General features: G+C 49.2%; 1 protein-coding gene across 13 annotated transcripts; it reads left to right on the forward strand.

Annotated features, from left to right (window-relative positions):
• Positions 1-39: 39 nt before the first annotated feature.
• Positions 40-16,024, forward strand: LOC311622178 (phosphorylase b kinase gamma catalytic chain, liver/testis isoform). 13 transcript variants are annotated; one of them, XM_084883061.1, is made up of 11 exons: positions 40-520; positions 1,497-1,667; positions 6,504-6,616; positions 11,032-11,207; positions 11,475-11,529; positions 12,821-12,886; positions 12,970-13,133; positions 14,865-14,955; positions 15,037-15,190; positions 15,262-15,387; positions 15,464-16,024. In XM_084883061.1, the coding sequence occupies exons 2-11, from the start codon at positions 1,500-1,502 to the stop codon at positions 15,755-15,757; spliced, it is 1,407 nt and encodes a 468-aa protein (XP_084739187.1). In that variant the 5' UTR covers positions 40-520; positions 1,497-1,499; the 3' UTR covers positions 15,758-16,024. The 13 variants fall into 13 exon arrangements, with proteins under 13 accessions (XP_084739187.1, XP_084739186.1, XP_084739190.1 ...); XM_084883062.1 differs by lacking the exons at positions 40-520; positions 1,497-1,667 and adding an exon at positions 5,960-6,135; XM_084883057.1 differs by lacking the exons at positions 40-520; positions 1,497-1,667 and adding an exon at positions 6,074-6,217.
• The last annotated feature ends 25 nt before the right edge of the window (positions 16,025-16,049 follow it).

Raw genomic sequence — 16,049 nt, forward strand, 5'->3', positions numbered from 1 at the left:
TTTTTTATTTCCCTTCCTCCTGCCAAGATCCTCATCTCTAACACAGAATTACATATCTTGGAGGAAGAAATGTCCACCTAAGAAGAGGGAAGATTTGGCAAATCTGATCTGGTAGGGTGCCTTTCTCTAAAGTTTTAGTTTTCAGTCACTCAGACTCTCGCTTTTCCTCTCCTCTCTTCTATTCTCTCAGTTCCTGGACTTTCCCTCAAGCCCTCTGATGCCTTAGACATTTCCCTGCTTTTATCTTTCTTGCTCAGGTGCTTTTCCTTTTCCAGAAAGCAGGCATCCCTACCCTGGTTTGCTCCCATTGTTTTTCCTCCCTTGCTTTCCTCCATCTAGCCAAACTGGTTTGAGTCAGCTACACCCCCATGTGAGCTCCTGGGCTCTTTAGGTGGTGGCTGGCCACCCAACCCCACCCCTGGGCTTGGCTTGGAGCCCTGAGTCAGCTCCATCTCTACCCAAGCCAAATCAAACCTGAGACAGAAGCCGAAACTCACAGTACCTCAAGGCCTATAGCCAGGTAAGCCCCTGTTCATTTTACATTTTCTCTGATCTCAACTCCCTGGCCCCTCTCCTTGTGTTCTCCCCATCATGTCTGTATCTGTTTACTCCATCCGAGTTCTTTTCTCAAACCCACTTCTGCAGCTTTGTGGCACATATCTTATCTTTGCTTATCTTGCCTCTTTTCACCCTTTTTATCCTTGGTTAAACAGAGAACAGCAAATGGTTTTATTTTATCTAGGATTTAGGGGAATGGTTGGAAATGGTGGTTTGGTTTCAAAGCTCAGAGACCTGAGAACTAGGGAGATGAGAAATGGTTAAGTAGGGCATCATTATGCAGGTTTCTGTGTGGGTTATGAGGTCATTCAAACTCAGTGTTAATCTGATTGTGTTGTGTGGCCTGGGTTGAAATGGAGAGGAGATGGCAGGGAGTCAGCATAGCAAAGGAGGCCCTATTGGAGAGAGATTTAAGGTCTTTTCTGATGTTCAGTTTCCTCAATTATAAAGAGCTTAGATGGGTACTTTTTCCTTCCTTTCTCCCATCTCCAGAATTATCACATGAAGTGGCAGTTTTGCTTGAAGTAGGGAATGGCCTACTGTGTCAGTCTGAGGCACTTTGGGGAATTGTAGTGCCCTTTGAAAAACAGTTTAAAAATCAGACTTTGATAGTCTCCGATTCCTAGCAGCTGTTGAGATTCTATTTCCTGCTTCTCAGAGTGCACCTGTCATTCTACTTCTCCCAACTTGTCAAAACAATAATATAGATAATGCTATGTTCACGCCTTTAAAGACTTGAAATCTTAGTCTGAGGAAGGATTCCAGCCACACATTTCCTCTCTTGGTCTATGAGTCATTAGAGGAATTCCCTAGTAAGGTGGCATTCTTAAGATTGGGCTAGGCCACAAGGACATGATTAGAGCGGGGTGGAGCCTGAGAAAGCCAAGCCAAGAGCTCAGTTTTGGGGCTTAAAAGTACCTCGACTGTATCGCCCACAGGTGATGGAGGACGAGGAGAATGCAGTGGAGATCTTGGTGAGCAACACGGAAGCTGCTCATTCTCCACCCCCCATTCGCTGCTGCTGGCTCCGCCTCCGCTACTTGGCAGCTACTAGCATTATCTGTGGCTGCTCTTGCCTGGGAGTCATGGCCCTTGTGTTTGCCATCAAGGTGAGGAATGCAGTTTCTATGGGAGCAGGAGGTTGGGTGTAGTAAGGCAATGACTTCATATCTGATCTGTCTACATTGATCAAACGGTTACTAAGTGCCTATCAGAGCTTGGTGTTGGACCTTGTGCCAGAAGTAAGAAGAAGACATGGTTCCTACCATCAAAGGCCCCACAGTCGAATGAGAGATGGTTGTGAAAATGGATAATTATTAATGGGATGTAGCTCATCAGTACTATGGTAGAGGAAGCACAAGGTATTCTGGGAGCTGGGGGAGGATATATAGGGTGGGTTAAAAGTAGGTTGACAGTTGTAAGTATCCAAAACAATTTATTTTGTATTATTCATTGTATTATTTTCCATACAAACAACTGTAAACCTGCTTTTGCTCCACCCTTTATGTGTGTGATTACATGTGTCTGTAAAGTAGGTGGCAGGAAATAACCTTCAAGGATGAGTGAATTAGGGTGAAAGGCATTCCAGGTAAAGGAAGCAGTATATATGAAGGCCTGGACTATTAGTTCAGCCTAAATGGACCAGTGAGAAATAGAGATGAAGCCAGAGGGCCCAGATTTCCAAGAGCTTCATCTTGAAAGTACTGGGGAACCACTCAAGCGTTTTTGCAGAGAAGAGTGACACGGTCAGATTTGTGTTTCAGTAAGAGCCACTCTCGAGTTATACATGGAGAATCAATTAAAAAACTGGAGGCAGCTGAGCAGTCATGAGAGCAGTGTGCAGGAGCCTGGAGAAGCTATAAGGGTTTTCAGAGGGTTTCACCATTTCAAAATACTTAACAGAAACTGCACATTTACCTTTTGAAAGGTCACACAGGCCGACTTAAAACACCATGCTTGAATTTGTATTTTAACCATCAGAAAAATGTATTCCTGCCCTAACTGGTTTGGCTCAGCGGATAAGAGTGTCGGCCTGCAGACTGAAGGGTCACAGGTTCGATTCCAGTCAAGGGCATGTACCTTGGTTCAGGCACATTCCCAGTGGGAGGTGTGCAGGAGGCAGCTGATCGATGTTTCTCTCTCATCAATGTTTCTAATTCTATCCCTCTCCCTCTCTGTAAAAAATCAATAAAATATCTTTTTAAAAAATGAAAAGAAAAACCTGTATTCCTGTTGTCATAAACATTTTTGGGTTTTATTAAGGTACAGTCATAAAAAGAATCCTTAAGGAAAGATGAGGCCCATTGACTAATGAGAATGGGGTGTTATGTGACTGGACATGAGTGAAAAATACAAAAATACTCCAAGATAGCTCACTTTTTTAAAAAGTATTTTTATTTTATTTTATTTTTATTGATTTCAGAGAGGAAGGGAGAGGGAAAGATAGAAACATCAATTGGCTGCCTCCTGCACACCGCCACTGGGGGATCAAGCCTGCAACCTGGGCATGTGCCCTTAACTGGAATCAAACCCAGGAACCTTTAGTCTGCAGGGTGACACTGCAAACCAGTTAGGCCTAGCTCACTATTTCTTGCCAACAATTCCAAATTTCTACAGAAAAGTATTTTACCATATATTATCTTGTGCTTCAGTGGCCACTCTGAGAACTAGGCAGAGCATAATGGATAACTTATTTTGCAGATGAGGCATGAGAAGTAGAAACTAGAAAGGAAGGTAGGGGATTTGGATGTGAGGTTTGAACATGACAAGGATGGAGGATTGTAGTGGGTCAGTGGGCATTTTGGGAGAGAAGCAAGGGGAGAACCTAACCAAACACCTGCCCCCACAGGCGGAAGAGCGGCATAAGGCAGGCCACTTCGAGGAAGCAGTGCACTGGGGGGCCCGGGCCCGGAGGTGCATCCTGACCAGCTTTGCTATCTGGCTTGCTGTCCTCGTTCTGGGCCCCCTGCTTCTATGGCTGCTCTCTTACATCATCGCCCAAGCTGAGTGATTGAGGGTGGGCTCTACTGAGAGTCAGCCAAAACCTCTTGAATCCTGCAATGCGGCATTGCTAGGGTCGAATGCCAGCAGTGGTCCTTCCTGGCTGGAGGATGGCACCTCTCTCAAAGGGCTTTGGAAGAGCTCTTCTAGCCCTTTCTAAAAGGAAACTGCAAACTGAGACTGACGAGGGGAGGGCAGCCTGCTCTGTTCTTTCAGTGTTCATCATTCCCTGTTCCCCCCACCCTACCCCATTCTAGGGGCCTCTACCCAGAGGTGGGGTTGAAGACCAGGCCTGATTTTATTAGAATTTGTTTTATAATAAAAGCCTTTTTTAGTGGTGAAATGCTGTTCCTGTCTACTGTTCTTCCCCTGCTTTTCCCTGGAACCTTGGTAAGAGCCTGGGTGGGCATCTGACCGGTGGCAGAAGTCTCCATCTCCCCGTGCTAGTTGCTCCATGAGAACAAAAGATTTCCTTTTCTTTTTCTGGAAGCTCTTCTTGGAAAGACCCCAGCTTCTTCCTTATACGTGAAGAGAGACCCAGAGGCCAGAGAGCAAGAGTAATAGCATCAGCTACTATTTATTGAATGTTTGATATATTCCAAGCTGTGTTCTAGACACTTTGTATTTCTTAATTTCTTTTGTTCTCACAGTCACTCAATACCTAGGTACCATTATTCTGGCTTTATAGTTGAGGAGACTTAGGGTACAAGAAGCAGCAGGAGAGAGACAGGCAGGGCTGCTTTGGCTCTAGAAACATCATGGGAAAGAAGTGTCAGCTCAGCAGAAAGTCAGAGAAAAGGGCCTTGGAGACAGGTTCAGGGGTTAGCCAGGGAGAAGCTGCTGTTGCCCACTGCTCCCCTGGATGCAAGTCTCATGAGAACTCTAAGAGTTTAGGAGATGCATGCCTGTGGGGAAAGAAGTGTAGGGGAGAAAAGGATGCTGGGAGAGACAGGGTGCCTGTTTTATCTATTTAAAAATACATATTTCTATTGATTTGGGGGAGAGAGGAAGGAGATAGAAACATCAGTGATGAGAAAGAGTCATTGATTTGCCTGCTTCCTGCACAACCCCCACTAGGGATCTAGCAGCAGCCCAGGCATGTGTGAACCCCCCCCCCCCCCCCCCCCAGGAATCCAACCCTGACCTCCTGGCTCATACACCAGGGCTATTTTGTCTTTCAGACTGATGATATAGTCAAAAGGTTACTTGGACTCATTACGTGGTTGTGATCCCAAAGTGACATTTCTAAGATAGTTGTTAGCAGGTTATATTATTCTGTGCCTCCTTCATGGGGAATAGAACTTCCACAGGGTAGGGACTATTATTATTATTGCTGTTAGTTTAGCACTGTGATTTTTCAACCAGTGGCCACAAAAATTTTTTAAACATGCAATACCTGACTAGTTAGGAACACTGATCTCTTTTCCCTTAGACGCACATGTGTCAAACACAAGGCCCGCGGGCCAAATCCAGCCCGCCAGGCCTTGCAATGTGGCCCGCACCGCGCTGTCATCACTGCACTCCGCTGTCAGTTTATGACATTGTCAGTTTATGACTGTTCAGTAAACCATTCGGCCCGCGATTTAGGCTGGATTTTAGATTTTGGCCCCTTCTCTGATTGAGTTCGACACCCCTACGAGAGTGTCAAATTAAAATATGACAACAGCCAACACTACAAGACAGCTGGTATGAATGAATCAAAATTATACCTTTTTTTTTTTTTTTTTTTACCAAATCGGCAAAAATTATAACCTATTTTTTGGTGTGCCCCAGAACTTTAGTAGTTTATGTGTGCCATGAGATGAAAAGGTTGAACAAATATTCACTGAATGAGAGTGAATGCCAGGGTTGAGGTATGCACAGAAGGCTTATGAAGCAAGTGGCTCCTGGCAGAATCTCATAACCTGGTAGCCTTAAAACTGTGTAATACTCCCCAGCTTTGCGGAGGGGTGGTGGAAGCAGGACCCCCAGCTGGGGAGTACCAGGGCTTTAGAAGTATTCCAGAGTCCGAGCAGACACAGGACGAGACAGCCTCTTCAAGCTGACAAACCGTGGCCTGTCCCCGTCCGCACGGCGGCCGCGCTGGGCAGTTTTCCCGGCTGGAGTCTGCCCCAAAGCAGGGCCATTTGCTGGTGGAGCCGAGTCCCGACAAGGATGCCGGAAGGAGCCTGCGCGGGCCGTGCCCAAGTCCGGAGTCGACGCGCAGCGAGTCGTGCATCGCAGCCACCCCGAGGTCCCGCAGCCCTGCGAACCTGGCTCCCGTTCCGGCCTCCAACCACCCGAGGTCCCGCTGCCCAGTAAACCCGGCTCCCCGGCCGCGTTCCGGCCTCCACCCGCCCCGCCAGCAAGGCCCGCCCTCCGCCGCCTCCGCAGGTGCCGGCTGATTGGCTCCGTTCGAAGCCCCGGCGCCGCAGCCGGGAACGCCGAGCGCCGGGCCGCCGCAGCCCGGCCCCGGCTCCCCATTAGACGGCCGGCTTCCAATCGCTGGGCCTTTTGAAGCCCGGTCCTCAGGAGGCGCCGCCATTGGCGGGCGGGCGGGGCGGGGCCGGAGGTCGCTACCGGCACGCCCCGGGCAAGGTAAGGGACCAGCGACGGCCGGCGCAGACCCGGCGGCTGAGCGCCCGCTGGTCCCGGTGCCACTCCTCGCCGCGCCTCCCGGGTGAGCCCGCGCGAGACCCGCGCCCCGCAGCCGGCCAGTGCGCCTGCGCGGCAACAGCCGCCGCCCGCGTCCCCTCCCCCCTCCTCCCAGCCCCCCGCCCCCTCCCTGCCGGCCTTCCCGCCCCTCAGGCCCTTGGGCTGGGCCTCCCCAGTCCTGCTCCTTCCCCAACCCCGTCCCACTCCCCAAGATCCTGGCGCCCCAGCCGCAAGGACTGTGCCTCCGCGCGCCGCGATGTCCCTCCTCTCAGAGCCTGTGGGCCTCCCTGTCCTCCGTCTCCTCCTCACAGGCCCCCACCTCCGTCGGAATGACGCTGGACGTGGGACCCGAGGACGAGCTGCCCGACTGGGCTGCGGCCAAGGAGTTTTACCAGAAGTACGACCCTAAGGACGTCATCGGCAGGTGAGGCCCGGCGGGACGCGAGGTCCGGAGGGGGGGCTCCGGCCGGGACAGCCCGTCTGAGGGCTGGGGAGCCCCACATGGGGGGTCAGTGCCTAGTTCGGTGACCAGACTTATCCTGGGTCAGCCCCCTTTTCCCCCCACAAACTCATTTGTGTGTTCAAACAGTTGAATTGCCTACTGTGTGCCAGGCTCAAAGCTAAACAGAAAGGGAAGAAGAGGCGCTTGTGCCCTGGAGGTAGTCCAGGTGAAGTGACCGGAAGAGACACGGGGACATTCAACAAGTGGGGGCTGTGTAGAAAGTGCTGTGGTTCCGAGACCCAGAGAGGCGATGTTTGGGTTTCGGAGGATGAGGAGGAGGAAGTTCAGCTGCAGAGAACAGAAGGCGGGCCTCCGCTGTAGGGGCAGTGGCAGATAGAGTTACTCACAAAGGTTTCTCAGCTTGTACAATGTGCTGGGTACACGGTGCTAGGCACTGGGGATACCAGACCCACAAGGTTTCTGTTTTGGGAATTATGGTTGTAGAGACAGACAATAAACACACACAAAAAAACAAGACAAAGATCATCGTGCTGTGGAGACTATAGAGTGATGGAACGAGAGTCATGAATGGAGCTGAGACTTGGAAGATGAGAATGAACAGGGTAAGATATATTCTAGGCTGAGGGAACAATGAGTACAAAGGCTCACTGTAGGAAAGGGCCTTGTCAACCAATATATAGAAGAGCATAGTGTCTAGAAATAGACAAAGTAGGAAATTAAATTGGAGAGGTAAATAGAGGTTAGGTTATGTAAGGTCTTAGGCCATGATAAGAAATTTAAATTTTAGTGAAACTGGTTATTTCAAAAAGGAAGTAATAGGAACTAATTTGCATTTCTGTGATTTGGGAGCTAGGAACTTACCCTTTCTATGCCTCAATTGTGTGTGTGTGTGTGTGTGTGTGTGTGTGTGTGTGTTTAATAGATTTTTCTTGATTTCAGAGAGGAAGGGAGAGGGAGCGAGATATATAAACGTCAATGATGAGAGAGAATCATTGATTGGCTGTTTCCTGCACACCCCACAGGGGATTGAGCCTGAAATCCAGCCATGTGTCCTGACCAGAAATTGAACCATGATTTCTTGGTTCATAGGTCAATGCTCAACCATTGAGCCATGCCAGCTCTCAGTTTCTTCATTGTAAATTGGGAATAAAAATAAATCCTACTTTGTAGGTTGCTGTGAGGATGAAAAGAGTTAATATGATACTCTTAGAACACTTTCAGGCACTTGGTAAGTGCTCAACACAGGTATAAAGATCATTCTGGCTCTTATGTAGAGAGTGGAGGAGGAGGAGGGGGCACGAATGAAAGCACAGAGACCAGTTGTGAAGCTATTGATTCATTTAGGCTATTGATGGTGGTGGGTTAAGACTGGAGGGGAGTGATAGACATGAAAAGAAACGGATAGTTTTAGGTGTGACTTGATACAGTTTCCTGAAGGATTGGATATGACCATGAGGGAAAAATAGAAGAAGATAGAAGAAAAATAGAAGAATAACCTTTAAGGTTTTTTTTTTGTTTTTTTTTTAAATATATTTTATTGGTTTTTTACAGAGAGGAAGAGAGAGGGATAGAGAGTTAGAAACATTGATGAGAGAGAAACATCGATCAGCTGCCTCTTGTATACCCCCTACTGGGGATGTGCCCGCAACCAAGGTACATGCCCTTGACCGGAATCAAACCTGCGACCCTTGAGTCCACAAGCCAACGCTCTATCCACTGAGCCAAACCGGTTTCGGCAACCTTTAAGGTTTTGATTTGAGCACTTGAGTACCATTTTTTTTTTAAATATATTTTATTGATTTTTTACAGAGAGGAAGGGAGAGAGATAGAGTGCCAGAAACGTCGATGAGATAGAAACATCAACCAGCTGCCTCTTGCACACCCCCCACCGGGGACGTGCCCGCAACCAAGGCACATACCCTTGACCAGAATCGAATCCGGGACCCTTCAGTCCGCAGACCAACGCTCCACCACTGAGCCAAACTGGTTTCGGCTTGAGTACCATTTATTGAAACAGTACCATTTATTGAAACAGAGAAGACAGGAGGATCAGATTATAGGGACATGTGAGCAAGTCAAGAATTTCATTTTTTTTGCCCGAGCAGGTTTGGCTCAGTGGATAGAGCATCAGCCTGTGGACTGAAGAGTCCCGGGTTCGATTCTGGTCAAGGGCACAAGCCCAAGTTGTGGGCTCGATCTCCGTAGGGAGGGTGCAGGAAGCAGCTGATCAATGATTCTCTCTTTTCATTGATGTTTCTATCTCTCTCTCCCTCTTCCTTCCTCTCTGAAATCAATCAAAAATATATTTTTAAAAAGAATACCATTTTGGAAATGTTAACTTTGAGATAAATAACTAGAGCTGTCAAGTGGGTCTTTGAGTCTGGAACTAAAGGGAGAGGGCTGGGCTAAAGCTATAAACTTGGGAGGCATCAGCATATAGATAGTAGTTGGCCAGAGAATATAGACAGAGAAGTGAAAGTGGCATGGGCTCAGGCCCTGGGATGTATCTTGGATTAGAGAAGGAGGAGCCAGTAAGGGAGAGCAAGGAAGATGTCATCTGTGAGTTACAAAGAACAGGAAGAAGGTGCTTCTGCAAGGTTGGCATGGTCTGCTGTGATAAGTGCTGCTGAGGACCTGCTCAGTGGTTGAGGTGTGGCTCAGTGGTGTGGCTCAGTGGTTGAGGATCGACCTATGAACCAGGAGGTCACAGTTTGATTCCTAGTCAGGGTACATGCCCGGATTTCGGGCTCAATCCCCAGTGGGGCATGTGCAGGAGGCAGCTGATCAGTAATTCTCTCTCATCATTGATGTTTCTATCTTTCTCTTCCTCTCCCTTCCTCTCTGAAATATATATTTAAAAAGAATCTGGAATTCTGGAAAGAAATAATGACGGCTCAGGACAGTGAGGCAGGAATCATTCACACATTGTTGGTTTTAAAAGCCCCTGGGACTGGATGGAGGTCAGCAGGGGAGAGTATTGGGAAGAGAAGAGAGCTGAGACCCGTGTCCTGAGTAGTGGGTTTCAGGACCAGGCAGGGGAGGATGCACAGAGGCTGGAAAGAACCTCCGGGAAGAACGGTGGTTCCACTGCCAGGGGGCCCAGGAAGGCCAGTTTTGGAAAAGGCGGATCAGAGGGTAGTGTCGTTATCATCTCCTTCCACAGTTACTGTGGTAGACGATCCCTTGTCTCCTATTTCCCTTTTGTTTTCCTGCACACTCGCTAAATTACTTTCCTCAGAGTACCAGTTTCTTCATGTATAAAGGCCTGAAGCTTTAAGATAATTGTACTAGGCTTCAAACTCAGATGCATTTAGTGGTTGAGCACAAAATAAAACTGAAGTGGCTAAGAGTAAGACAGGAGGTGACAAGTATTGTGGCAGCTGGAGGATTCTTGTCCCATCTAAGATATATGAATTCAGATTTGGAAAGAATATTGGATTGACCAAAACATAATTCATATATGGGCTGTTTAGCCAGAGGGTTAATCGTTTGCATCATTTGATCAAACCAGAGATGTGGGTGACAGGCATTCCAGGCAAAGAGAGTATTGTAAGGTCCAGGAGGCGGTGAGAGCACAGCAGGAGGTTATGTGGACAGCAGCCAGGGAACCAGCGTATGAGATGTGGTGTGATCCTGAGAAGATTTGCACCTTAGCCTGAAGTACTTGTAGGGTTATAGAGAGTTGGTGACGGAGCCCAAGCGAGGAAATCTCTGTCTAGGACTTTGTCTTTACAATGCCAGAAGGGCTTTCCTGTCTCTGTCTCAGTAATGTCTTCCAGCTTCCTGTCAGGTTATTTTTGGCTACATTTCAGAGCTGGAGAAGCGGAAGCCCGGAGACCTTATGTTAGTGGGTTCCTGAGAGATTAATTAGTGGCAAATTTGGGGCTTAAACCTATATCTTTAATTCGCAACTTTGGTCTTCTCGTTAATTGCCCAATATTTACTTAGCGCCTCCTATACTTGAGCTAATGTAGGGGAACGTTGGGGTTTGGATGTGGTAATCAGGAAGTGTGAGTAAAATGTGGGGGAAGTCTTAGGTAATTTCTTCTCACTTTCTCCTTGTGAGGTTTCAGGGGAAGGGGCAGGTTCTGGGGCTCAGTGTAGAAGGGACTTGTCTAGGTTCACCCACTGAGTGCATGGCAGAGGCTGGGTTAGAAACCAGGACCGGGCCTGCCTTCCCTGGTACCTTCCTGGGACCCGCGTTGCTGCTGAGGCCACCGTGAATCTGTTGTAGGTCAGGACGAGCTTCTTGGGAGGTTGCCTGTCCAGAGGGGTCTTCAGAGTCTGGTGCAGCATGTATGAGGATGCTGAGGCTCTTCTCTGGTGGAAGTGAGAGAGTAGGCGGCCCTGACTCCTGTGTTGTCTGACTCTGGCAGAGGAGTGAGCTCTGTGGTCCGCCGTTGTGTTCATCGAGCTACTGGCCATGAGTTTGCAGTGAAAATCATGGAGGTGACAGCTGAGCGGCTGAGTCCTGAGCAGTTGGAGGAGGTGCGAGAAGCCACGCGGCGAGAGACACACATCCTTCGCCAGGTCGCTGGCCACCCCCATATCAGTGAGGCCGCATCCCCTGCTCCTGTTAGATGACAACCACCTCCTGCTGGTCTGCCCAGAGCCCACTCCCCCCAACACTGCCTCCGCCCCTCTGCTCCCTCCCTCCTGGCTCTGTTCCACCTCAAAGTGTGGCCAGCCTTTGGGTCCCTATGCCTCCTTTGATTTTCCTTCCCAGTCACAGCCCACTGTTGCCTCAGGGTGGAAAGCCCCTTTAATATGCATGCGCTCCTTTCCATCTCTGTCTCTGCCTTTCTGCCTCTTTCCCCAGTCACTCTCATCGATTCCTACGAGTCTTCTAGCTTCATGTTCCTGGTGTTTGACCTGTGAGTATCTCCCTGCCCAGACTGAGAAGCCGCCTCACCTCCATGCACAGCCCCAGACTCACAGCACAATGGGCTGAAGACCACCCTCCTCACCCCTTCCTCTGTTCCCCCCGGAGCCGCCTGGCAGTCCATGGCTCTGGCCTCTTTCCTGGTGCCTTGAGGCACATTCTTTAAGGAGTAATAGTGACCAAAGACAAGGGTCTTCATGACCCAAATCCCCAACTGTCTTAACCCCCCGTGGTTATAAGGGTAGCAGAAGAAAGGATTAATTTGAGAGTGTCTCTAGGAGCTGACTGCTTATAGGTATTTGCTCACCAGTCTCACATTGTTTGACGCCCTATGCTGGAGCCTATCTCTGCTCATCAATTCTTTTTCTGGTCAGTGTAAATCTGAATGTCACATGCTATACCATATAAGGCAAACCAGTTGCAAAGGTTCTTCAAAAAGAGAATGGTTTGGATATTAAATATTTAAGAGAGGCCTTTGGAAAATATTTTTAATACAGAAATGACCCTCTGCAAAAGTCTGAGGGGAGGAAGGAAGTGTCCATTTTATTTACCCATTATGCAACTTTGCCCAATAATAATACTCCCCAGACTATACCTGATGTGTTTTTTATATTTCAATGATGATTGACACAAAGTTACAATTATAACCTCACTCTTTAAAGAGAAGACAAAATAAGGAAAAATCAAAGCCCTTTACAACTTTTTTCCCTACTATTAATTGAAATTTTGGTTGGTGCTATAAATAGATAACTAAAAAGTTATGCCTTTTTGAGTATTAGATAAGAAGGACCACCTGAAGATTATTGGCACAAGAAGGCATTCATTCTTGCTAAAATAGCCCCTCAGGCACAATGAAGATATTTGAGCTTCCACCCCACTGGGCCAAATTGCCTCTGGCATTCCTCTCACTCCTGGAGTGCTCTGTCTTGAGACCCTTTAGTTTGTTCTCAGAAGACTCTCTTTAAAAAAAAAAAAAAAAAATGTTTTTATTGATAGAAGGAGAGAGAGATCGAAACATCAATGAGAAAGAAACATCATCGATCCGCTGCCTCTTGCACGCCACCCAATGGGGATCAAGCCTGCAACCCAGGCATGTGTACTGTCTGGGAATTGAACTGACAACCTCTTGGTGCATGGGTTGACACTCAACCACTGAGCAATACCAGCCAGGCCAGAGAAATCTCTCTACTGGCCTGTTCCCTAGTATTTTCCTTGAGCACTGGCTTATTTTCTCAGCCCTTACTGTGAGGCGCACCTCCCTTCCTACCACTTCTATCTCCTAGGATGCGGAAGGGGGAGCTGTTTGACTATCTCACAGAGAAAGTGGCCCTCTCCGAAAAGGAAACCAGGTAATGGCTGAGCCTGCAGCCCCTGGGGTGAGCAGGGAGTGGGGTGGGGCAGGGAGAAGCAGAGGAGACTGCCCCTCCCCCAGGTCCATCATGAGATCTCTGCTGGAAGCAGTGAACTTTCTCCATGCCAACAACATTGTGCACCGAGATCTGAAGCCCGAGAATATTCTCCTAGATGACAATATGCAGATCCGACTTTCCGATTTTGGGTTCTCCTGCCACTTGAAACCTGGCGAGAAGCTTCGAGGTGAGGGGACCTGGTACCCTAAGAGGCTTGAAAGGGAAGGAGACCCAGACAGGAGTCGGCTTGGCTGGATCTGAGAACTGAGTCCCAGCTACCAAGCAAAGGGAAGTCAGTAAACACTTGCCAAATACCCTCTGGGTGCAGAGCCTTGTTTGCAGCTCAGAGTGGGTTTCCTGACCTGGGGAGGAGGGAGACAGGAAAGTGAGCAGGTAAAATGGCACGCAGCAGCAGCGGCTAGGGGCCATGTGGGGGGAGCCAGGAGAAAGGAGCACCTGAGTTAGCTGGACGGACCTACTGAGTTGGTCCTTGGGAGGCGGGGCTTGTCCCAGGAGGAAAAAGGTAGAGGGGATACAGGACTCAGCTGCACACTTGGGGTCTATCAGCATGAGTCTTAGGTGCAATGAGGAACCTGGTACTCTGGCCCTCAGATTCACCCAGCGTTAACACATTTGTTGTGACAGAATATTTCTGGTGCAAATGGAAAACTAAACAAAGTTCAACTGCAAGATGCCTCAGAGCTGAGGCCGGTTTGGCTCAGTGGATAGAGCGTCGGTCTGTGGACTGAAGGGTCCCGGGTTCGATTCCGGTCAAGGGCATGTACCTTGGTTGTGGGCACATCTCCAGTGGGGGATGTCCAAGAGGCAGCTGATTGATGATTCTCTCATCGATGTTTCTGACTGTCCCTCTCTTTTTCTGTAAAAAAATCAATAAAATATATATATTTTTAAAAAGTCCTCAGAGCTTTTTTAAAAAATATATATTTTTATTGATTTCAGAGACGAAGGGAGAGGAAGAGAGAGAGAGAGAAGATATGAGAAGGAATCATTGATTGGCTGCCTCCTGCATGGTGGACCAAGCCTGCATTCCAGGCATGTGCCCCTGACTGGAATTGAACCTGGGACCCTTCAGTCTGCAGACCAACATTCTATCCACTGAGTCAAACCAACTAGGGCCTTTTCTTTTTGTTCTTTACTCCCTTCATGGCACCCATCTTACTCTATTATTTCTCATTTTCTTTTTAGTACACATTGTTTCATAAGAGCACATCTAATTTACCACTGTGTCCAGTGTAGTGCATGGTAGATGGTAGGCAAGAAATACGTAGGAATGAATTTCCTGGGAGTCATGTTCAGTTTAGGCCTTTTAAGCTGTCCTGGAAGTGTGCCGTGGAATACAGTTTGAAAATTTCTGGGATGTTAGAATTGGGGCACAAACTAGAATTAAGGGCTTGGATCGAGTTATGGAGGGCTCTGTGCTGTAAGAACAGACTTGATCTTGAGGCCATATTGGGGAGCCAGGGAAGAGTTTTAAACAGGGGACTTACCCAGTATGCACTTGAAGAAATCCCATACTCGCACTCCTTCCCCTTGGTTTGAGTGGTGGTTCCACTAACCAGAGTAGAGATTATAGGAAGAATAGATTTGGGCAGAAAGGAATGCAGAAAAGTTGTTTGTAACATGTGACGAGTGGGTAGGTTTGGCCAGCGGGTTGGAGGCAAGTGAGAGTTGGATAGGACCTTGAAGTCCATCTAAAAATCACGCTTTCCTTGATTTCTCCCAGGCCACCAGGAGCCTTGTATTTGAGTTGTTCAGCAGGGCCAGGGTCTAGTGCTGAGACTCAGCAGTCTGGCAGGAGCAGAATGGGGAACACTTGTTGAGGCTCCAGTAGAGGGTTGGTGTTAAGGGCCATGAGGGGGCTGGTGGCATCCCACCAATCTTAGCCCTCTCCCCCCAGAGTTGTGTGGGACTCCGGGATACCTAGCACCTGAGATCCTTAAATGCTCCATGGATGAAACCCACCCGGGCTACGGCAAGGAGGTCGACCTGTGAGTTTCTGGTACCCCTGTGCTCTTCCGGTGTACATTTGCCTAGCACCTGCTCCTGCCTGACTTTGGTCTTTTTCCCAGCTGGGCCTGTGGCGTAATCTTGTTCACACTCCTGGCTGGCTCACCACCATTCTGGCACCGGCGTCAGATCCTGATGTTACGCATGATCATGGAAGGCCAGTACCAGTTTAACTCACCCGAATGGGATGACCGTTCAAACACCGTTAAAGACCTGGTGAGCTGGGACCATGAGGGTGCAAGGCGGGAGGCCCAAGAGCTAGCCCTCACGTTGTGGGGTTCCCCTAGATTTCAAGGCTGCTGCAAGTGGATCCTGAAGAGCGTCTGACAGCTAAGCAAGCTCTACTGCACCCCTTCTTCGAGCGTTGTGAAGGCGGCCAGCCCTGGAACCTCACACCCCGACAGCGGTTCCGGGTAAGCCCGAGGGTCAGGTTTGGCCTCTGTCCCCTGTGGCAGTGCTACGCTGGAGCTCACTCCCCTCCCTTCCCAGGTGGCAGTGTGGACAGTGTTGGCTGCTGGACGAGTGGCCTTAAGCATCCACCATGCACGGCCGCTGACCAAGAGTGCACTGTTGAGGGACCCCTATGCTCTGCGGCCAGTGCGGCGCCTCATCGACAGCTGTGCCTTCCGGCTCTACGGGCACTGGGTGAAGAAGGGCGAGCAGCAGAACCGCGCGGCCCTCTTCCAGCACCGGCCGCCGGGGCCTTTCCCCATGATAGGCCCCGAGGAGGAGGGGGACTCGGCCTCTGTCACCGAGGAGGAGGCCATGCTGGTGCTGGGCTAGCACCTGAGCCTGGGGGGATCCCAGAAAGCAGGACTTCCCATGAGGATTTTTATCATTCCAGCCCCTCTTGGCTCTGGCCTTGGGCCCTGAGCCCCACTGCTTGGCCAGGCCCCCGCTCATCTACATCATAAAGTCCAGTCCATCCCCACTGGCCAGGGCTTTCAGCTCAGAGCGGAGGGAGAAGAACCACTCAAGAGGGCCATGCCTGGCCGTGTCAGTGCTGCCTGTGCCGTGTATGCAATAAAGTCTGCACACCAGGTGCCAGTGCCCTGTGTCCGGTGTCTGGCTCTGG

The sequence above is a fragment of the Pipistrellus hanaki genome (assembly GCF_964339955.1).
Source record: "Pipistrellus hanaki genome assembly, chromosome: 4".
NCBI classification, from domain to species: Eukaryota; Metazoa; Chordata; class Mammalia; order Chiroptera; family Vespertilionidae; genus Pipistrellus; species Pipistrellus hanaki.